Here is a 24,439-nt window from a genome sequence, read left to right as displayed (position 1 = left end):
TCAGTATTCAGTAGATGAATTACTCAACCTGAAAGAAATCTAAATTAGAATAAAAAACCTTCCTACTTTCTTTTCATCATCATTTTTTGTAGCCATAAGCCAATATTGAATTAATATCATAATGTCTCAAAATCAACCCTTTGTCAGTATTAATTTCTTAATATTGACTACAAACTGTAGAAAAATCTTGTTCTATTTCAAACATTTTGCTTATTCCATGCTGGTTTGTTTTTTTTTTAATTTTCCTTTGCAAAAGATCTGTTACTCAAGGCATAATTATTAAGTAGAATTGATAATGGTATAGTAAGTTCTTAACATTGAAATACTTCACATGTACTTTGCTGCCTCTTTCTATATAAAAGAACAGGCTGCTTTTACAAGCTTGTATAACCTTAAAAAGTTATCAGTTCATGTTGTAGCAGTAAAATGCAAGTATTGTAGTCATAAACAGTTTCACAGCTTGTAACAGAATTAATAAGACAGTTAAAAAAGGCTTGTCTTAACAACACATGCATACTCTTAAAATAAGCCATGCTTTTCTGATTCAAGTGAAAGGAAGGGAAAAAAAGTCCTTCAGCTGTCATCCAGTGTGCCAGGAATCACACCTGTTAGCCTGTGGTGTGAGAGTTTTCAATTACTCTGAATTACTTTATCAGAATTGGAAATCATTCAGATGTAGAAATCAAGGTCTGTAGAGATGCCTCACTCCTCCACACAGAGAAGTTCTGGATGAATAAAATTCCACAGATCTATTAATATATCTATGTAGCATCCTGTACCCAAGTATTTAATTAATTGATATAGTATGAAGAAGTCTTATTTAGTATCCCCTTGGGTGATGCATCTCTTCCCTGCTATGTATATAGTTCATTAATAATTATCAGTAATGCCTTTTTTCCTGACACTTCCCAGAAAAGCACCTTTTGTCATCTGTTAATAAATGATCAAGTCTAGACATTTGGAATTTGTTTCTTTCTATGTTTGGTATTTTCACATCCTAGGGTTTTTTTTTTTGCAGAATTTTTCAGGCATTCCTACAAAGAGATGCAGGAGAAAGAAAGGGTAGATCTTTCCCATTTAAAAAAAAAAATCTTAAATTGCTAAAATGATTTTGGCACAAAGATCAAGAGCTGAAGGTGTATATGGATAAAAAACAGAAACAGTGGAGTAAAGAGCAGACCACCACTGAGAACAGAGGGAGTAAGTCAGGAAGGTCATACTTGGAGGAAAGGGAGAAGCAGTAACAGCATCAGCACCCAGTAAAGCATCTATTCAAAAACTTTTGGAATCATATAATACATATGGAATAGCATTTCGCTACCACCATCCTGCAAACATTTGGGAAATGAACCTAAAAAGAAGACACCTCTGTCATGGAGTGCTGACCCATACAAGGAGGATCACATGCCATTGATTTCAACCCATTATCTCAATTTGTCAGAATTTAGGGTTTTATCTCCTTAAGATACTAAAAGGTTGGTTTACCCTTTGTATATTCATAATATTTAACTACACAGCAGATTACATCATGTGTAGGTTACTTCTATGAATTGGCAGGATATATCTTGACGATGAACAGTTAAGGAGAATCAGGTAGCAGGGGAGATTTCTTTCCTTTTTTATTTGCTTGAGCATTTGGAAGACTTACATTGAATTCAAGGATTTGAAGAAAGAAAAAAGATGAACCTAATGTGGATTTGCAAGTGTTGAATTCTGCTCATGAATCCCCTGCAGACTCCTTTTTGATGTGAAGTTAATGCAGTTGATAATAAGACCCAGGATTGTTCTCACACAAATACAGCAGTCCAGAAATGAGCATAGTCATCAGTGAAGAACTGGAAATTTTCAAAAAAGGAAATTCTTCCACTCTGTTTCACATGTTCATTTCAGGATGGTATTAATTGCCTTTTGGAGATGTCTGGCCTACTTCACTGACTATTGAAAAAGCCTGGGAGAATTGCATAAATTACATGTCTAAATGCCAGAAGAGCTAAAGTTAGCTCAGATTAATTCCATTTTAAATGTCTTAAACTTGATGTGACTCTTAAAGCTCAGGGTTTTAAGTTGAAGAAATATTGAGCAATGAAATGAAATGGACAGTAATTTTTCTCCTAGAAACCATTGCAAAAAGCCAAAATCTAGACTGAAAACCAAATCCCAGGAATCCCAGGTGTCCCAAAATCAAGGGATACTTTTATCTCACTGTCTCTATTTCTAGTTTAGCACAGGAATAATGACCCCTCATCTCAAAGGGATGTTTGAAAATGTTTTAATTGTAATATTTATGAAGCTGCAAATACACTAATGAGTCCCAAAGTACTGCCCTGGGGGAAAAGAATATTTCTTCTTCAAAGGGGTTTAAACAGTGGAAACAGACAAAGTATGTGTTGATACAATATAAAAAATATTGGTTTAAATTAATTATACAATAAATTAATGCTGCAACTAAAAATTATATTTTTCATGAGATGAAGTTTATTTACTCTAGAGAGGAGCTATTTGCTGACCATTCACATCTCATGCTCTGAAGCATGTCTATATCTTATGTATCCATTAATGTGTAGTAAAGACCTATTCAGATTTGCAGACTATTTCCAAGACTAAAGAAGCACAAAAACATGCTTTTATAATTTAGTAACTGCTAACTGGTTAAGAATCTAAAATAAAACATGATCAATCAGTGCTCTAAACTTGTTTTTAATGTAAAAATGCCCACCCATGAAACTGATGGCACAAAGTTAATAACATGAAGTGAAATAGAATAGAAAGATTCAATATTAGAACATCACCTATGGGCACATACGATTATAAAAAAATAATAATTTAAAAGCTAATATGTTTATTTTTTACATAAACTAGGATGAATGTGCAAATTACATCCGTGTCCTTCACCGATACAACAGGACCCATCTTCTGGCTTGTGGAACAGGAGCTTTTGATCCACTTTGTACTTTTGTAAGAGCTGGACATCCATCAGAGGTAAGAAATTTGCTTTACAGGAGTGACTCTTTGGCTATACATTCCAGCAAAGCCTCTGTCGTTAAAAATAAATATTTAAGTTCAATTGTTCACAGTTCTCATATGATAGATATTTTTCCTGATGAAATGTAATACTGGACTATAATTCAGTTTGTGAACAGAGGAACTCACTAACATTTGAAAGTATATTATGGAGAATTATGCAAAGAATTCAAAGACTTTTCATCTTGGGTTTTTTGGTGTGTTTTTTACTAGACAAGTTGATACAGTAATTCTTAAGAAAAATATTAAATTTTGGGAGGGAGATTTGGCTAAATCTCTGCGGGTTTGGTTTCTTTGTTATTGCTTTTTGTTGATTTTTAAAACATTAAATAATACATTATATATCAATATATGTGTTAGTTGATTGGGAGATGGGATTTTTAAAAAATCTTTGGTAAGTTCAGCTTCTTTATATTGGTCTTGTTCAGCAAGTGCATGTAAGTTCCTCAATCCTTACATGCTTACAGCTGAGTAAAATTGTACTGCAGATAGCAATAAGAAAAATATATTGTCGATATTTTGAATATATTTCCTATGCAAAAATACAAATTGTCTGGATATCTCAGAATTTGGGATCATTTCTGTCCCAGTTCTATCAGAACAGGTTTAAAGACTCAGCAGAAGTACCAACCTCTCATTTTCAATTAGCGTGTAAAACTCTTTGGACATCAAATCTAGGTTGCTGAAGGCACACATGATGACAGCTTTAGAAACTGAACAAGGGATTATTGGAAACACACTTCGTGAGGTGGGACTTAATATATGGAGATGATTTATAACCCAAAGATAAGATTGCTTTTCACTGGCAGGTGTCAGGAAGGGTCACTGTTCAATGGTTTTGTTTAGTTGGTTCACAGGATGGTGGAGCTGAGCATTTGTCATGGAGCTGATGCTACAGCACCATCCAAGAGAATTCTTGCTTTCCTCTATGGCCAGGAACTCTTGGTTTGAATAAATATTAATTTCATACATAAAGTTTTTTACAGTGTACTCATAGAAATCAGCTAAGGGATTTACTTTAGGCAAGCTTTTTTCATTAATCTTCTCTGAGTAATGATGCATCCTTTTGACAAACCAAACGAGAACAACATCACCAGAAGCAATCTCCAAGGATTCAATCCATGCTGTGCACCTCCAACTGCTGTCAAAATGAGAAGCATCTCAGAAGCTGGGACTCCAGCACAGCACTTAGATTCAGAGTTGTATGAATTGCAGAAAAACACTGTTGCCTGAAATTAAGGAAGGAGCTAGATAATATGCAATGTTAAAATAAGGCAAATTTGCATGTGTTCTTTGCTCCTCTCACAAACCTCGGGTCAGGCTTCCCAACAGAGTTTGAAGGAAGCAATGACTGTGTATGTAGGAACACTATTTTAGAAAGCATAAACAACTGACTAATAAAAATAGAAGGCAGTCAAACAAAAAATGGGAAACAAGATACATATATATAAGACTGTGTGGCCCATGATCATCCCCTTATCTGTCACTGTCCTTCCTTCCCTTATTTTTGTTTATTATTCTCCCTTGTCACACTGAGGTTCTAAAATTTTATCCATGCTGAATTCATGGGAAAATTTCCTCTTTTTTTGGTTGTGTATACCAACAGGAAATAAATTTTCTACACTAATAAGTAGCTATACTGTTTCCTGTTATCTGAAAAGCTGAGCATCAGGATTAAAAAAGACAGGTGCCATTTATATGGTAGGTTAAAAATAACACATGGTATGTGGTTGAGTGGGAAAATTGTAATCTTGCTTTCTTTGAGTGATGAGGACATGGTGTAACTGCAGGATGTGAAAGGACAAGATCCTTCTGTAGAAAAATGCAGTTCAGTCTCTGCTATCTATCTGGTCAGAATATCCTCTTCTATAAACATCTGATTACAGTCCCCTATTTCTTCCACCTCATCTCTCTGGCTATTTTCTTACTGTCTGACTGTCATGGAAAGGACAGTAGCAAATGAAACAGTATTTAAAATATTACTGTATTTTGACAGTATGAACTATAGTATGACTATAGTTGATAGTATGACTATATTTCATACTAAAATATGACTCTTTACACCTCCTCATAGCTGAGTAGCACGAGGTATGTTTGAGGCTCATAAATATTTTAACAATGACACTTCTAAGACATGTTGAGGTGTAAGGTGTGGGATATAGGAAAGAGTGAGCCCTTTATGACAAACTTCTGTGTATCCAGATACATAACTAATACAGCATATGAAGGCACATGCACATATCCATATGGAACTATGAATCACCAGTATCAGCATAGAAAAATACTTGCTCTGTGGTCAGGGACCTCAACTAGAAGTTTCAATAATGCTGATGGAGTAGGGAGAATGTGACCCTCAGTAAAAACTGCAGGGTTCTTAAGTGATATAGGGTATATAAATGTAAACTAAAGATGATTTTGGAGAGGCATTTAAGCACATGGCAAAATAGCAGGAATGTACCTTTTGCAACATTGTCTCTTCCCTTTTACTGAGCAGGCCAAAGAGGAACCTGTTGGAACCTAACATTCAGATAAGGCTCTGGATTTTGGTGATCACTAGTCCTATGTTGCAGGGACATTTATTTTGTAGTTGGCTTCCAATAAATGTTTACATGGTCATTCATTTCTGAATAGCCATTTGGTAAGAAAATGAAGCATTGCTGGTTTTCCTTTGAAAATGAAAGTTTCCCAAGGCTATGATCACAAGCATGCTGTACCACACCCTGATTGAGCATGGGTTTGCGAGGTGCAGTGCAGTTTGTGAAAAGAAGAATTCTGCCTCCTGTGTAAGTTCTTACATACTTACACAACCACAAATTCATCTTTTCATGTCGAAACCAGGTTTGAGCTGAGCACTGAGCTCTTGTCAACAAACCATGAAGCCAAAAGGAGATTTCCAAAAATAGGCAGAATTTGATTGTCTAATTGGCAGATCATTTTACCTTGGAACTTCCTTAAAAATAGAACATTCAATGTTCTTGAAAAACACAGCAATAATGTCCATTCCCAACCAGTCTCTGTAGAAAGTATTAATCTTACTATGTAATGATTGAAACGTGCTTTGAAATCTTTCACATGCACATTCTGCTATGATACATTAAAGCCTCTTTGTGCTTTCCATGGTTATAGAAATTTAATTTTACCATGCATTTTTTTCATAGTATCCTGATCATATAAACCAACAAGAAATAAATACTGGTTTTATTTAAGTCTACATCAAACTTGTGTTGTACCACCAGAGTATAACCAAATATATTTTCCTAAATCAAATTACTTATAAATTCTATTATACACTATATATCCATTTGAAAGATTAAATATAAAATGGTTTACTCCATTTCTATTCCAATATTGGTTTAATTGATTTCACTTTGGAATTCCAGGCTGTTCAGTTTAATAAAACATTTGTGAATTATTTTATTTCTAAAAATATATAAGTATAGTCACTGACAGCAGCTTTTTATCTTTTTCTGTTTCTAATTACTTTGACTCTGATCAATGTTGCTTTTCAAATTTAAACATTTCAGCAACATACCCAATGTTTTTCTGCCATTTAGAAATAAGTTACAAATTAGGAAAAATAGGAGTGCTGACTTTGCAGACAGAAGAACTACTGGTGTTTGCAACAGAACATATTACAAAGTCTTGTCCAAGAAAACATGAGCAAGTTAAATGCCAGCCAGTAAGTTAGTTCATTATCTCTGACTTCATTAAATGCTTGTAAATGTCAAAAATTAGTGCAGGTCAGAAAAGATTGGGTTCTTCCACTTTCTTTTGTATTTCATCCAGAAATTAAGGTGAATTCATTAAAGTAAACATTATTTTTCCTGAAGAAAACAAGAGTCAGAGACCCTGAACCCCAAATTTCTCATGAGGAAATGCATATGCATTCCCATGTACACTGTGAGAGAAAATCTGAGATAAGTCTTCAGTCCCTGATGTAGAAGATGAAGAAAAGTTCAGAAAAAAAATCCTATTTTGCTTCGATTCTCACCAGATTGACATTTGCTTCTCTTGTTAACTTTGATGCCAACAAGGCAGGGTGGGGCAGACAAGGAGGGAAGCGCCTGCATTTAGTATCTTCCTTTTGCATTTATTTAAACTTCTTAGTTTTGGCAGCATGTGGCAGATGCTGGAGGAAGTGCTTTTTGTCTCAGTCCACGATTTACCACATCTAGCTGCTGAATACTCCAGCACTGTTCTGTAGACCTCAAAACACCTTGGGTGTGTTTTAGTGAACCTTAGATAAATCAAAGGCTCTATCTGCAGTCAGGTAATGATTTTATCTTTGTGAGTTATCTGTTCAGTAGAACAACAGGTTGTAAGGGTGCTCTGGAGGCCTTTCAATGATCCAGATTGCCTTATTCATTATTCACAAAGCACCTGTAACAAGTGCATGTGGGAGTTTCACCAAGTGCAGCTAAAAAATTACTCTGCCTCTCTCCATAGGATCTGCAAAATTGGTAGAAATTCCAAAAGAAAACAATATGCAGAAATAATATCCCAAGTTTTTGCAGGCTACATGGGGACAAGATAGAGCTGATTCCTGGAAAGGAAGGCATCTCTGCATGACAAAACCTGTTGAGGGAAATAAATTTATGGGAAAGAGCAATGCATGAAGAATTTTTCCTCCAGAACAAGCTGTAAATTTTTAATGTGTACATGGAGCTGGCAAGGTGCCATTTTCAGTGCCTCATTTAACTCAGTAAACTGCCTACAGCTGTATTTCTCCACTTCAGAAGGCTGATGGACTAAGCCACCTTTTCCACAAAATGCACTGGTGGTTCTGGGGATTCTCCTCTAGGTGTTCCTAATCTGATGTATTCCTTGTTATGTTATTTGCTACTCAATTAGCCAAGTGAGATTCTGCTTATCAGGGAAGACCAGCTCTAAATTCTAGGTCTTTAGTCCTGTTAGAGAGCACTTGCCTTTAGTAAGCAGCAGGTGCTTTTTTTTTTTTTTTTTTTTTTTTTGCTTGGAAGACAGTTCAGTCAAGTTCTTTCTAATCTACATGACCTTTAATATTTTGTTGAGTTTGGGAAGGACACTTCTTTTTTTTACATTTTTTTTTCTTTACATTCTTTACATTCTGTGATTCAATGCAAAACCAAGACAAGGTTCCATTGTGCAATAAGCTTTCTGTTTATCCCTTCTACACCAACCAAAGGTAGGCAAGATGAGCTCCTTAGCTCTTGCTTTAACAAACTAGGGTAAATTCACATGGAAGTCCCGAGAGAATGTGACAGTCATACCTCAGCTTAACTTTGACATGACATAATTCCCTGCCCTTGACCAGCAGGTGGTAATGTCATCATTCTTCCAGCTTTGTTGAGAAGCAAAAATTGTAAACATATTTTTATCTATTATTTTATAATAATAAAGTTGTTTCTGACGTAAATTTGTAATCAAAACAAGCAATGATCTGCCAAATTGCTCCCTCTCCATTCTTGTTCCTATTACCTCATCTCCACACTGTTTTCAGAGGATTAAGGAAGAGGAACATCTGGTTTCACTGACCAAATAGAAGTGGGAGTTGGTCGGTTCATCATTAGATAGAATGTGTGATAATTTTTTGCCCTGAAAATATTTGCTTGGAGACACAGTGTCCTTCTGCATGGGTGAAAATCCAACATTTGGAGCACCATCCACCAAACAGATATGAACTTCTGCCAAGTGGGCAACACATGTCATAAAATCTTTTACCAGAGGGGTTCATTTATGTCCTCTGGTCTGTACGACCACACCACAGACTGTCAAATTGAACCAAAATATCCATACACTTCATTTAGATTAAAGCATTTCATGTTCTGGAAGCTGAATATGATACATTTCTGCAGAGGTTATGGTACCTAACTCAGATGGAAAATTAATTGGGTGAAGACAACATATGTGGTCACAGCAAACAACAAAGGTGCTGTGCTGCAAAAGGGAAAAAGGGGTAACACCACTGTTTCTCTGGCCAAAATATTAGCTGTTCTAATATTTGATTTCTTTTAGTGTTAGGAAATAGCCACTTACTCAATTTTTCTAACTTCAGCTTCCTGTTGTTCAACCTTGATATATCTTTGATAGCAAAGTTGAAAAGTCTCCCACTATCTTTTCCACATCTTTTCCTCATGTAAGTACCTATGCACAAAGATCAAGCCACCTCTTCACTTTTTTTTTTTTGATAAGCTGAATAAATATAGCTCCTTAAACCTCCTATCACCAGGATTCTTCAATCTTATTTGTGTCCTTCCTGTGAACTCTCTGCAGTATTTTCACATCTTCTGGAAGTGCAGACATTAGAATCACACATGCTGTTCCATGGTGTGTGTACAGGCAAGGTCACTGCTCCACCTCTTCTTGAGATTCCTCTTTCATGGACTCAAGTGCTGAGTTCTTGGCACGACAACTCAATGAGAAATCTCTTTTTAATGGTTTGCACTTGACCCAAAGTTCTTCACTTGAGCACAAAGTTATCCCAGTTTACATGCTTTGCTGAGGCACCTAATTATCAGTCTTGTAAAACAAGGTAAATGTTATACCAGATTGCTGGTGTTGGCTGCAGTGTCAGCTCTAACAAGGCATATCCAAGATATCCAAGATCCAAAGTGAGGCGCCTCAGTCTAATACATGAAAGCAGAAAGAAGGATCTGAACTTCCATCTCCTAAGGTGTTCTGATGTGCTTGAGATACACACTCTGTTCCCTGTTCCAAGATGCAACATTTGGAATATGGCTGTATTAAAATCTACTTAGCAACCTTTACCTCAGTATTTCAAAGCATTCCATAACCTGAGGTCTCATTAACTTTTTCTCGGTCTTATTTTGGCCTCCTCAGTACTTTTGTAAACTTTACTAGGAAAGAAATCATATGATTGTTTAAATTACTGCTAAATGATGAAATAATATTTCTAACAAAAAAACCCAAAAACTAAAAAAACAAACATCAACCAGCCAAACAAACAAACAAAACCCACCAAAAAACCAAAACCAGAGAAATATTTAGTAAAGAGGATTCATCAGTGATACCTCAGAAGAACTGTACTTGATATATATCAACTGTTTGTATTTCTTAGCAATTCTACAATGCACATTGTTTATCAAATAGCCACGTACTTAGTGAAATGCTCTGGAGAAAGCCAAGTATTCGGTAACAGCACAGTTGCTCTTATCAGTCATTCTTACATTCATAGCAGACAATAGGGTTTTTTTGACAGTACTCTCGATCGATAAAATGAGGTGAATGGCATTCATTACTTTTGAATGTTGTCTAAATATGGCCATACGTGAAGTGTAATTTGGGAGATTGGTGGAGTATGTGAATTGATCAGCCGTATGAAATGAATTTTCCATTGTATTAGATCTGCCCTTTGCAAAATTAAACACAGATGGTCCAGGGAGAATGAATCCATACAGAGGAATAATAATGTTCTCCCATAGAGAAAGAAATTCTTCACCTTTGTGGTAATTTGATGGGGGTAACTGAAATACTCCAGCTTTAATTATAATGATTTTTAGATTCTGCCACATTTATTTATGAGAGAAAGTATTTTTCTAAGTGACAGGACTTGGTGAACTCTATATCATTGTTTGAAGAATAGACTTACTAATCAATAAGGTCTTAGTTATCATAATTAAAACCAGAATAAAAGTGTTTAGTTAATGTTTTTCATTATAAGATACACCCTTAATATTGTATAATCCTTCTATTATGTATGACTGATATTTTTTTCTTATTTGACTGCTATCTATATAGAAAAATTATATTTGATTCAAAAGAAAAAATAAGTATTGCGAGCTGTTCATCTGTGTCACTGAGATACAATGGATCCACTCCTCTACCCTTTTTTACCAGAATGTCCAATTTAGACATCCTGAGCTGAAGCTCTGCAAAAGGTGACCAAGTGTTCACACTGTGGAGACAGAGAGAACAGGGGATCTGAGTCCTTCTGAAATTCATTCCCAGTTTAATGCAGATGTTCTTTCCATGCCCAAAGCATCTCTTCCTCCTTTCACCACCAAGGCCTAGATAGAAGACCAAACCTTAGAACTGCATCCTTCCTTCTTTATTTTTTTCATGTCCTTTGTCCCCAGTTGTTATGATAGCAATCATTGTATTAGATCATTAGAGAGGGTTCTATTTGGTATTTGCTCTGATATGACCCTCACAATCTCAGCACAAGGTTTAGCCTGTCAAAATTTTGGAAGAGGAAAAGCTTTGGTTAGTGAGGCTGTGTAAAGACACTGCATGTCCCCACAGAAATCCCTTCACTTTTGTGTAACATTTGTGGACTCTCTTTATCTTCTCTTTTGCTTAATTATCACCATATACAGCTATTCATACATTATAATTCTAGACAGCCTTTATATGGTCCCTGGATCTTTCATACATATTAACTATTACGTTGATGCAATATCATCAAAATTTCTAATGGCTCTATTCTTTGCCATAAGATGCCTAATGACTTTATGTGACCAATTCAAGGCGTCACTTCTAAAATTCTGACCAATTCAATCACTGCCACTAAAATATTGTGAGCTGCCAAGGATAAATGCCTCTGATTTCTCTGTGCAGTGTGGTGGGATGTTTTTTTCTTTTGCCAGATTTTTTCATAGTCATTAAGTCATGAAAAGATATTATTTCTGTCACTTTAGGCCAGATATTTTGACACAAGTCACAAATTGCTAATCCTTTTGCAAACTCAGACAGCAGTCTGACACAGCTCCAGATTTTAAACACATTTTCAGATTGAAGCCCAGTGTGTCTTAATAATTTAACTGTGGAATAAAATGCACAGACCTGAAAAATGCATCTGAATTTTTAGGGAGGATTTAATGTCTATAATATTTTATGCACTCTCATCCCATAGGGCGATTGATCTTTTCAGTATGTCAGTGGATAGTAAAGAGGATTGAAAACAGATCCTCAGAAGAAATACTACCTCCCAAATAATCTTAATGATGTCAAATAGCAGAGACCTGACTATTGCAGACAGTTTTTAAGGACTCTATTTCTAATATTGTATCCCCATTTGGCTTGGAAAATAAAGTTGAATGAATGCTGAAGGTATAATTTTAAAAGTTAGTAATCCTCTGACAACCAGAAGAGATTTTTTGCCAGTGCTTAGATCTTTTTGAAAATTAATGTTTGGATTATTTAAAGAAGATATAACATTAAAACTTCTTTCCCTGTTGGAGCATCCTTGTCTTGCTCACCTATATACCTGCATGCCTGTTTTATGGTGACTTAAATAGGGCAGTGTGTTGCAATAGGAACTTATTAGTATTATTGTAAGTATTTGAAGCACAGATTCTTTTATATGAATTCAATTATATTCCACTGGGTTTAGATTTTTAATTTTTTTCAATGGATTAGTTGGCTTTGTAGCAATTAGACACCTAGCTAATGTTCAGGACTATATTTATCAGATAATGCTAATGAACATTTTTCTTAGTAACAGAATTTAGTCTGCTTAAATACAAAGGGCCAAATAATATGAGACATGTCTTCAGGCCTGACCCAATAAATTATTTTCTACTGCTATGCAAGGACAAACTATAGATCCTGTAGATCTCTTTTACCACGTGCCTTCTTGATGAGGCAAGTGTACAGATTAAGGCAGGTCATGGAGTTGAATGTTCATTTTGGAGACTTATATTTGAATTATATTTTCTGCTGATTTACAGACATGTTCTGTGATTTTTCTTCTTTCTTTTTTTTTTTTTTTAATTGGCAAGTCAAGGTTCATCCTTCCTAAAAGAAGCTTCTGCACAGTGTATTCAATGTGTCTTTCCATGTTGAAATAAAAGTGTAAGGATAAATTTAAAAGAAAGAGAAAAGAAGTGAAAATACTATCTTGAGAACATACAGAACAAAGGAATAGTTGCAAAAAAAGTAAATTTATATGTGAATTTATACTAAAACCATTATAGTGTGAAAGAGAATGGAAATCAGGATGAGGTTTGTAGAGCATTTCACTGGCGTAACTGGATTTTTTCTTATGAATACTAAGTAAATGCATAGATATTTTTTGATTATGACAAAAAGTAAAGACATTTTTGATGTTCTAAGAATTACTTGAATATAAAAATAAGTGCAACATATATGACACTAGCACCATGGGACTTTATAAAGAATTTTAAAAGGACATTTCTCATAGCTTTGCACAAGCAGTGCATCTCTATTTTATGCTTTCCCTTCCAACTAACTTTGCATATGAATCCTCCTTTTTCTAGTTCTCTTCAAAAAAGTATAAATTACATGACCCTTAGAAATGGAATGCAACAAACAGCTTTTGCCTGAAAAACTATGAGATCATTAAAGCTGAGAAATAATTTTGTTCAGTGCTTTAGAACAAGAGTGAATATTGTAGCCAGTGTTTAAAAATATACTTACAAAAATCTACACAGACTTTTCCCCCACTGTACTCTAAATATGATTTAATAACCAGCAAGGTAGACAATATGGACTTGTTAGGTAAAAAAAAAAAAAAAAAAAAAAATATATATACCACACACTAGAAAAAAAGCCACAAAAAGCCTACCAACCACAAAAATGCACAGGCCTCCTTGAGAGCAGACCATCTCAGTACTGCTGCAACAAATGCATACACAGTTAAGAGTATAATTAAGGTTATGAAATAGTTTCAATCTCCTTTAAAAAATGTCAGTATGATATATTTTACTGTTTGTGATACCTGGAACATAATAAAATTTAAAGTGAAATAACCAAAACACCACAAATTCTTACAGAAAATCAAATTATTTTTCTCTCATAAAAACAATATCCTTGGAAAACACAACCAAAACCTAGTATTTTTAAGTCTCTGGTTTAGTGAAAAGATACAGCCATTGTACTAATGTTCAGAATAGGATTAGGTACTTTGCTAAACAGGAATGGAAATAAGCATATGTTTTAAATTAATCACATGCATAAGTGTTGTCTTGACCCAGAGCACTTGGCATTAGTGAAAGCAATTTTCTGCAACAAAATTAAATTCAGTCTTTAAATTTTAATGCCTCTGATTGACCTTTTCTTTCACTATTGTTTATAGCCTACATTATTCTTCGTTGTCTAAAATTATCAATCCATATCAAGTTAATGGCAAAATGTTTGATGCTTTGAAAATATCTTTTATTTCTATGAAAGAACATTATTATTTTAATAATAGTTGAAAGTGTATTATGTTTCCTGAGTCACTGGTATCATAAATCAAACCCAGAAGCCCATTTCTTTTCCCAAGCTGCATGTAGAAACACGTAATTCCACTCCCAGCCCTCCATATGTGCTTTTGCAAAGTTTTTACCCTAACCACTGAAAAATCCCCATAAAATAAACTGTGATGTTGAATTGATGGGCTGTATAATCTGTGAGGAAACTGTCAGTTTTACTCTGACATTTCTCAAGGGATTTCAATGTCAAAAACTGCAAGGAGGGTTAGAATTATGGAATTAGCCTTCAAAGCTGATTATTAATGCATAATGCTTATTTCATTTAAACCTGCACCCCATGGAAGCTGACACATCATACACCTGAATTTCAGTTTCTTGCCCCAGTGATAGGAATAACTTACAGCAACCATGGAATATTTGGCATGCTGTCCTAAAAGCTGAAGGTGGAAAATGTCTCTTGGAGGAGTCATTGCTTACATTTTCAGCAGCTTTTCAGACAGTTACATGTATCTGCAAGCATTTATGAGATATACATCCTGCTTTATATAAAAACTAGTGACCTTCTCTTAAAAATACCACCAAATTGCACTGAAATCCAATTTTTTGTCTACCCCCAGTATAAACACTAGATTATATATTTAAGCTACAATTCTTATTCATAAATTCCAGACAATGGATAGATACTATGCATATTGTTTAGCATTTTCATTCCACAGTCATACAGTTGCTGTTTTAAACACACTCATGTTAGGAATGTTAAAAGAGGTGGGTTTGTCTTTACCATTGATTTAATTCTGATTCTCAGGGAAATTATTAACTACATTAGTAGCTTTTTCATTGTGCTGGTACAATTTTCTGTACAGTGATGAAAAGTTCTTCCACATCATCCAGAAGACTCCCCTACTGACCACTTCTCCCTGCTGTGAGCACCAGTGGCATTTTGCCAGGGGAAGACCAAAATATGAAGTGTGTTTTTTGATGACCTGTTGGGATCATGTCTCCTCCATCAGCAGAAAAACTTTCAATTTCTATTCCCTATGTAGGATGGAATGGGAGCCACAAACTATAAACCAGGAAGTATGGATAATACAACATCTTCACGTATGGTTTCGATACAATGTTATCCCCACACACAATCACTTCACCTGACCATGTGTTTTTTCTCTAATCAGTTTTAATCTACTACTTCTTCCTTGCAAGGGCACATCCATTTTTTTAAATTGTTATTATTATTTGTTTTTTTTGATTGTGTGGAACTGTAAACAGAAAGCATAAAGACCAGAATATTCTATCGATTTTTAACTCTTGGTTTGTCTCTCCACTTACTTCTAAATCTTTATTGAATTAATTCACTGACCAAGTTTAGATGAGGTCCCAGAGGAGAAAATTTTTCATGAGTAACTTTATTTTGAATAAAGTATTCAAAATGTATGTATTCTCCCCACAAGAGAATACGTAACCTCAGACGGTTTTATTAATATTTCTTTTACATCAAATTTTATGTCATTATGACTCTCATGTATTTTTTCATTATTTTAGAAAGTTTCTCTTTTCACTCCCAAGTTCACCTCACTACTCTTTTATCCACTGTTGACTCAAAATGTTAGAGTATCTAGTTTTGAAAAATACATGGTATGTGATGTTTGAAAAGTATGGAATGGGACTGAGATTTCCACACACAGGGAAATATTTCTTCATTGTTTGACATTTACCCAACAGCAGAGGGGGAATAGTTACTACTGATGTGTAATTGTTGCTGATACAGCATAAAACAATATTCCTTCACCATCAGTTTCTACCCAAGACAGTTATTTTCTGCTACATCAGCTTTAACAACCAGGCACTAATATTCCAGGGTTAGGCCAACAAAGGAGCCTCTGGAGAGGTGAGATTATGAACACTTTCTTACTGCATGAGTTTTAGGTCCATTACTTAAAATTTGTAATTTTTTTTCCAGTTTTATTTTATTTTATTTTATTGACTTTTTCAATGCAAGTACACATGAAACAGATGTCCTCTTTTTGCAGAACTGCACCCTGGTTTGCATCCCTTTTTTTTTATAGAAGGTCTCTAACTACTGGGAATTTTTCCTTCTGCCAGAATTTGCAGCAAAATGACATGTATCATTTAGACAGTTGAGAATGGAAGATAGGTACATCAGCTTGTCTGATCTGGGGATTAAGATGTGAACAATGCTTTGAAGTCAAGGGGCTTAAGACAAATTCAAGATTAATTGTTTTAAATTAAATGCACACAGAGATTTAATTATTTGTCAATTTGTGGGAGCTAAGAGTTCTAAAACTTTCTTGCTTTCCTTATTTTTTTTTCTTTCTGTCCTTTTAAAATATTATTTTATTATTGTTACTACTACTACTATTATTATTATTATTATTATTATTATTATTATTATTATTATTGTTATTATTATTATGTTTCCAGTTTTCCACCTTCTGCTTCTTTGGTCCTTGTCTTTTTATGACGACTTTTTGCAGGAGAGAATAGCTGTCATGAAGCCACCTGAAGAGAATATTAATTTAGTTTTTGGGGCAATTGCACTCACTTCAGAATTTTTTATGTTGTAGGTTATCAATCCTTTTTTCTGTGTGAGTATTGAGTTAGTCTAATAAATATGTGAAAAGTCTGGTCTAATAAAACCTGATTTTTATGACTAAAAAGTCTTCTGGATGTTTTTGATAACGTTTTGTAAGGGAGAGACTGAGGCAAGTACTTCTCAAAATTCTGGGGGATTTGGTTTCCTGTTGAACTTTTATGCCTCACAAAATATTTGCCTCATATATTAGGAACATGAACCTGAGATTTAGTTTAATTAACAGGTAGGTTACATTTATCCTGTTGATATAATCTGCAATTCATTGGAATTTTGAGTAAAACTTTACACAGAACTGGAACTACTAAATTGTCAAAATATTTGCTAGTCACACACTTGATGGCTGTGTGGCATATTTTTTATCAAGTTTTCATAGCTTTCTATCTATTTGCCCTTTTATTCTCTGTATTTTGTGGCATGCTGTTCTGTTAATATCTAAATTAAAAATATTGTCCTCTCACTTGATATATTAATCAGACATTAATGGGCTTTTCTGTGAAAGCTGAGACAAACGTACCACTGCAAATGAAAATTTAAATTTTAAATTCTTTCTCAGTCTTTACAGCCTTATACAGACAAATTAAACAAAGTTGCCAATATTTTTTTTATACTGATATTCTGTTAAATCCACTGAAGAAATCACATCTGCTCTGAAAACCATAACTGGGGATTCATTCCTAAACATACTTCTATGAAGAAGATATATAAACATCTCAAAGCTATGAAGAGCAGATAACACAGCATGATATATTTAAAAACTACTGGGGAAAAAATTGTTTAAAGGGGGAAAACACATTCCATGGTGAGATATCTATTTAATGTTTAGATAGTTTGGAGAAAAGATAGAGGAATCTTTCCTCCCTACTCCCACAGAAATGAAATAAGTACAATTTTAGTGCATATTCTTCTGATTCTTTTTGGGCAGAGCACACAGAAAGGTGATTTGTAGAAACCCAGAGAATTTTTATTAGTACATCAGTGAGCAAGCATAATTGTGTTTTCTCCCTAATGAAGTCAATTCTCTACAAAGGTGCAACAGAGTTAAAGCTTGTCTCTAAGGACTGTGTTTCTTTCCTGTAGGTTGATGGTATTCTCTGTCTTTTTTTTTTTTTTTTTTCTTTTTTCTTTTTAAGGATCATCTGTTTCAACTGGAATTGCACAAATTTGAGAGAGGACGAGGCAGGTGCCCTTTTGACCCCAGTTCTTCCTTCACCTCCATCTTAATTGGTAATGATCTTTATGTCACAAGCTTCACAGTCCTGTCAATCTGTCATTCTGAGTCTTTTTCTTCAGCACACCAAAGTGTTGTCAGCCTTCCATTGCAATCTTCCACATGTCAGAATTAATCCTCATGGTGCTGCCCACATTAATATTGCATTCCAGGCAGCATTAACCACCACAAGGGTGTCTCACTGAAGTGAAATGTTGAATGACATGTGCCATCCTGAAAGTAATTGATTGTTGTGTAATTATGGAAATAATCATTTCCTGCTTTCCTTAAAAGCCAAGAGGCATGACTGGCTGAGTCATTTACACCACTGTTGTTTTCATCTACTGAGATGAATCTGAGCAACAAGCCCACTGTAAAAATGTGAATTTAACTGTTCTCATATCAAGCTTTATTGATTATATAAATTGCCATCCTTGAGATGATTTTTTTTTTTTATTTCAATGCTGCTTTCTAACAAAACTTGCACAAACAAACTGGTGATTCTGCGTTAGAAGAGTTGATCTTATACTCAAAAGATAAAAAGATAGAATTCAGTCTAAGTCCTGCCATGGCAGGAAGCTGCACTGAGATAGTGCTCCTCTGTGCCTTGTTGGGAAGTGTAGCACTATAGGACTGGGATCTTCTAAGCTGTGATATAGCAAAACCAAATGGGCTTTCCTCAAAAATGTTTCCTTTGAACATTTTGTGAGAAGAGGCAAAGACATTTTTGGCACTGTTGAATAACTGTACATTGAGTAAAAATAGCCTGAAACAGCAGGTAAACTGTAAAAGCTGGATGGAGTTAGGGAGTAGCACAATGATTTCTGGGTTTTGAAAACAAACAAAAACTAAGTGTTCAAAAGAGATCTAGATTAAAAGAAATAGCTAAAAAATAAGCTAAAGATTAAATAATTTTTCTATTTTTCACAGATAAAAAAGAGGATTTTAGGGCCTTTTTGGCCTTTTGGCATTTACATTTGTCTTTGCATCTTAAAATCAGACAACTAAATTCTCTGATGATTGACTACAATGGTATGACTCACCCATGGTGGTGATGAAATATTGGTCGAGTGACAGTTGTATTTTTATATGCTTGGTTTATTTGTTCCATTACATTAACAAATTAATTAAAAGAAGAATCTTCAGCAAGTAATGACAAATCTTTCACATTGCAGCAATTCATCAAAATATTCTTCATTTTCATTTAAAAAAAGGAAATTAGAGCTCTAATTCTTAAAGAGTTAGTGGGTGTGGGTTAAGAAGTTATAGAAGAATCAGAAAAAACCTATTGTATTTTCTCTGACCCTCCAAAATCCATGAAGCACACATTGTCACACTTTTATCCCACCCTTATTTCTAAATTATTTCTAGGGTTTTTGACAGATTCCAGTCTCAGCTTAGCCTGAGAACAAAGACTCATGGAATTGCTCTAGGCCTGAAACCTCACGGTCTAATCTTGAAGTCCTTCTCAGCCTTTCCTCAGATAGAACTAAGTAAATAAATTAACCTGATCATGTTCCTACTGTGAGATCAATGTGAATTTTATTTGCTTAAATGGAAGCCAGATTGTCCCACTGAGCTTTAAGAGTTTGCCTGAATACTGGAAGGTCCTATGGATCCTCATATTTTTATCTGAAGGAGAAAATAATCAAATAAGCCCTTCTTTGATAAAGGCTGATTAGAATCTTGGTGGTCCATTGACAAAGACTTATAAAATCAATCTGACAAAACTAAATTTCTGTAATTTAGCAAGATTGACAGGAGAAAATGATACTTATATCAGATCACTGATACAAACAGACTAACTCTCACTCACCTCTTCATCAAAACTAGCGAAGTATTTAGAGGCAGTTTTTCTAGCCACTGATTTGGAAATTCTATAATTTCAAGTTATCATGCAATGATATTTTAAAAGCAGAAGAAAATTCTACCAAGAATTTAATATTTTATTTATTTTTCCTAATCTTAACTGCTGTAGTTAAACACTCCCTACACTTAGGAAGAATATATTCATTGGGTTTGAACTTCCATTTATTCTATTTTATTCTACCAACTTCTACTGCCCAGAGACACACAGTTCACAGAATAAAATGCTGCACTTTAGATTCCAGGATGTATGTCCTTTATCTCTGCAGGTAACCAGTTGAAATGGTGGAAGACTCAGATGCAAACATAGTGAATAATAATCTTTTAATTGACATTTGAGAATGAGACAGTCTTCTAATTCCAAATGCACTGACAAAGAGAGGATGCTCTTTTATTCAGACAGGCACTGAGTTTAGCTCACAAGGGACATTACCCCATGACAGGAGATTCAAAATATGCCATGGAACTTCCAGGTCTGGTCTTCCAGTCCTTCCTGCAGTGCTTGGAGGTTTAATTCTTCTTCATGCACTTCAGTTTTCTTAGACAGTGAAATCTGCTCCTGGTACGAAGTCAGCATGATCTTGGAGGCTGTATCCCAGAGTTGTCTTCACTCTCTGATGCGGGTTCAGCCAATGTGCATGTCTTTGAAAAGGTTATATCCAAACCTTTTAGCACAGCACACCCCAGGACCTTCTTGCTCCTAAGGAAAGGATTCAAAGCCTGCTCCCACCTCTGCCCCTCGCATTAATACAGCACCTACACCAGCACGGCCAGTGACTAACAGTGAGGATTAGGCTAACAGGAAAACTTTACATGCCTCTCGCAAGGTTTTAAAAGCTTTTAAAATCTTGATCTTGAAAGATCATTTGCACCATAACCAGTTAGGACCAGATTTAGCTGGATTAATTTAGGAAGAAAGATCTGCATCTCTTTATGTATTTCAACACAAGAGTTAAAATACCCACTCAAAGAAAACTACAGTTCGTGACTTGGCTTTAAAATGAAATATCTGTGCTATTGTAAGCATTATTATAGGTTATCTGACCCACTAGTGAAGTAGCTTGTGATGAATTCCTCAGTATATGAACAGTCAATTAATTTATTGCTAGCATCAGGAAACAGAATGGAAGTTGGATGGCAGACAGGCTGAATAAAATGTTTGTGTTTAGCTCAATGGTATATAAAACTTTTGGACTTTTATTCCTAATGAACTCCCCCATCTGCTTTCAATAATCAAAACTATTTTTGATACCAGATCTTGCACACTGATTAACTTAGACCACACTAGCTGAGAAATTAGTTTATGTCCATGTATTCTTACCTGCAATATATCAGAAGCAATGGTGAAAAAACTTACATTACATCTGAATTGGTTAATATCCAGGGAATCCATTCCAAAAGTATTTTTTTCTTTTACAATTTTAAAATTTAGGTATTTGTGTCTTTTTTTTAGACTAGACAAAAATATATTTTGTCTCAAAACAAAAAAAACCCAAAATACTTGAGTGACAGACAGAAAATACAAATATACAGAGGTATTAGTTTGCTGGTTAAACAACAGGGTTTTTTTTTTCAATTTGCTGTTTTCATACTGCCAAAAGTATCATTTTCTAAAATGTGAATTAGTCTTCTGATTTTAGTTGTCATATGATTAATAACTGACTGACAGCTAAAGAAATACATGAAAGGTACAGTTTATGTTCTACTCATTAGGTTCTAATGCTTTATTCATAAAATAAGTTTTCCATTTTATACAAAAAATGCTACTGATGAATAATAGGCTGTGTTTGCATTACCTTCCAATTTGATGCAGGTACACAAACCATGCCGCCTTTAAGATGGTAGCAGCCTATTTGTAGAAATATTTTGTATGAGTAATTTAATTTAAATGCTTCAATCTGTTTTGGTTTGGGGTTGTCACCTAGGAATTTCAAATGGTTTAGAAGAAAAAAAATTGTGTTTTAATTTGTTATTATTTTGCTTTGAATAAAGGCAAATAAAGGTATTTTTAAATGGTCACTGTTGAATTTTGATGTATTTTTTAGCTTAAAAAGATGCTATCTAAAAGATAAAGCTAGCTAAAAAGCATGTGTGTGTCACTTGAGCTAAAACTGGTCTTTGAGGTCCATGGGAGTTTTTTGTTTGCTTAAATAAGGAAAGAAAAAGCTCTTTATTCCTTTTAAAACATGATTAACCAGGCTGCTAACCTGATTATCAAAACTTAAGTTTTAGCAATTTAATGTAAAGCTGTGGTTGGACTGGAAGAGGGGAGGAGTAGTGAAGTTTTCTGAAGTTACTCAGCTGATTTTCACTGGAAGGTAGAGGTTAATCAGTGTGATGTGCAGCAATATGAAACCCTGCAACCAGGACTGAATCGATATGGGATAGTAGTTTTTCAAGGCAGGAGAAAAAATTAGAAATATTTCTAGAATTCTTCCAGCCTCAATCTCATCTCTAAATCTGGAATTGGTCACCACCTGTAAAAAACTATCAGTGTTCAAAATTTGTAACTTATATTTATACTGAAGACTATTGAGAAGGGCAAGAGAAGATCCTCTCCGTGTCAAAAGTGCAAAATATATTGGAATTATGTTGAATGCTTTTGTGCTGAGATATTTAACAGACACATTTGTCAGTAGTGTCCCATTATTGCTCTTACGTGAAGAGACTTGTCTGTTCACATGTGATACTTACATTTAGTTTAGTAACAGCTTAGTTTAAAAATCAGATTTATTTTCTATACGTGTAAAATATCTTTTGTGGAACAATATCTATCCAGGACTGGAACTTCCATTTTCTCCCCTCAGGATCTCAGAGGTATGTTCAGTCGTAACTTCTTCACTATAGGGTAGAATGCCATATCAGCAGGTTAGTTATTTATAACAACATTTTATACCTATGTTAAACAGAAGGAATAGACTTCATATTCAAACTTTGGAACATCTGGACTCACAGATGTCAATCCTGATCATTGCTAATATGTGATGAATCATTTACCCTGCACTGATGCATTTTTCAAGATTCATTATAGTTCTGAAAAGATAAAATGTCCTGTTTTAAATGACACATCACCAAAATTAAAGCAAATCCAGCCAGTTTGATATATTTTTCCAATAGAATTCCCAAAGGAGGATATATGACTAATTTAACTAATGAATTAAGGTTGTGAAGATTGTTTTAAATCAAAAAAGTTATAAAGATACTGGCAAATTCTACAGTTTAGGCAGCTCTAGTGTTTAAAAAATGAAGTTCTCTATTAGTTTTGGGCAACCTTAACCTCTACAGATGCTACAATTTATATTTACTTTTAACTTCCCTTGCCAATATTTTATACTGAACCTTGACCATGTATTTTCCAGGGCAATAACCATTCTTTACATGATGAATCCTAAGGCAAAACTGTGCTCAGCTCTGGCTTAGCAGAGATGTCAGAGCCAGCCCCAGCTGCCAAACTATTCACTTTCCAGAACAATCATTCACAATGATGCCACCATTCAATTCACGTATCTTTCTTAAAAGGAACAAAATTCACACTTTGAGGGAGACTTGCAAACAAAATTCTTGCTTTCTGCTATAATATTTTATAAATGCTAGCAAAAGTTATTTGGATGTATCAGTCATGTTTATTTTGATTAGGGAACAGGAAGCTGTGTCACTGAAGCCTCCACTGGGATTAGCCTTCAACTGGAAATAATTTATTTCCCTCTCCTTGTGCAGCATAATTCCTTTTGTGTTATTTTCTAGCCTAAGGATGCCATCTAGTGACAATATCTGCCTGCTTCTTAAATTGGGCTTGAAAAATTTCTGATCCAAGTCCACAGGGATATGAAATAAGTTATTGTTAATGCTTGGTCAGTTAAGGGGAAAGGTGTCCATACAAAACTGAAAGGTAGAATTATGGATGGCATTTTACCAAGGTAATATATGTCCAATGTCACAAATTTAGATGGGTCAGAGATAGGCTTGATTTTTGAACTTATTATATTGTGCCTATATACATATTGATTTTTCAATGATGTCTATTATTCAGTGTATTATTTCTAAATTTTCTTATGCTTGCCTAACCTGCTAATATCATCTAAATAATTTGAAAATGAGACCCAATTTCTGTTTACATAAATTTTTCAAGAACTAATAATCACCATTTTTAGAAGATGGATGAAATCTCAGGTTCTGTCCTTATGTAAATATTTCAATGCTATGAAAACAATTTATTGCTGGAACAGAGAAAAATAGTCCCTTTTTTTTGTGTCCCCTGAACACAGAATCCCCTCAGCCACCAAGTTATTCCCAAACTGTCATTATTCCAGGTGAAGTGGAACAGTTCTAGTAGGCTGACTGGAAAACCCCTCAGCCTAATAATTAGCATACACTATATTTATAATGCGATTCCTTGTGGGAACTGACAGTGATCAGGACATGGATTCTTAGGCTCAAGGCAGAATTTTGAAGCCTGTGGGAAAACCAAGTATAGGACTCTCTCAGTCTGGCCTAGGAAATCATAAGGAGCAACCCAAAACAGTCCTTTTAGATATCCTCCTCCTGACACCTGGTGTTTTTCCAACTTCTTTACTGGTGGAG

At 34.7% G+C, this 24,439-nt stretch overlaps 1 protein-coding gene across 1 annotated transcript in view; it reads left to right on the top strand.

Annotated features, from left to right (window-relative positions):
• SEMA3E (semaphorin 3E) overlaps positions 1 to 24,439 on the top strand; it is a 124,990-nt gene that overhangs the window by 74,025 nt on the left and 26,526 nt on the right. Inside the window, exons 4-5 of the mRNA XM_066318759.1 lie at positions 2,860 to 2,979; positions 17,916 to 18,009. Of these exons, the coding sequence (XP_066174856.1) occupies positions 2,860 to 2,979; positions 17,916 to 18,009 (214 nt within the window). The remainder of the gene's footprint in view (positions 1 to 2,859; positions 2,980 to 17,915; positions 18,010 to 24,439) is intronic.

The sequence above is a fragment of the Sylvia atricapilla genome, chromosome 5, assembly GCF_009819655.1.
Source record: "Sylvia atricapilla isolate bSylAtr1 chromosome 5, bSylAtr1.pri, whole genome shotgun sequence".
Classification (NCBI taxonomy): domain Eukaryota; kingdom Metazoa; phylum Chordata; class Aves; order Passeriformes; family Sylviidae; genus Sylvia; species Sylvia atricapilla.
The sequence above is the reverse complement of the archived record's forward strand: the minus strand, read 5'-3'. Positions and strand labels throughout refer to the sequence as shown.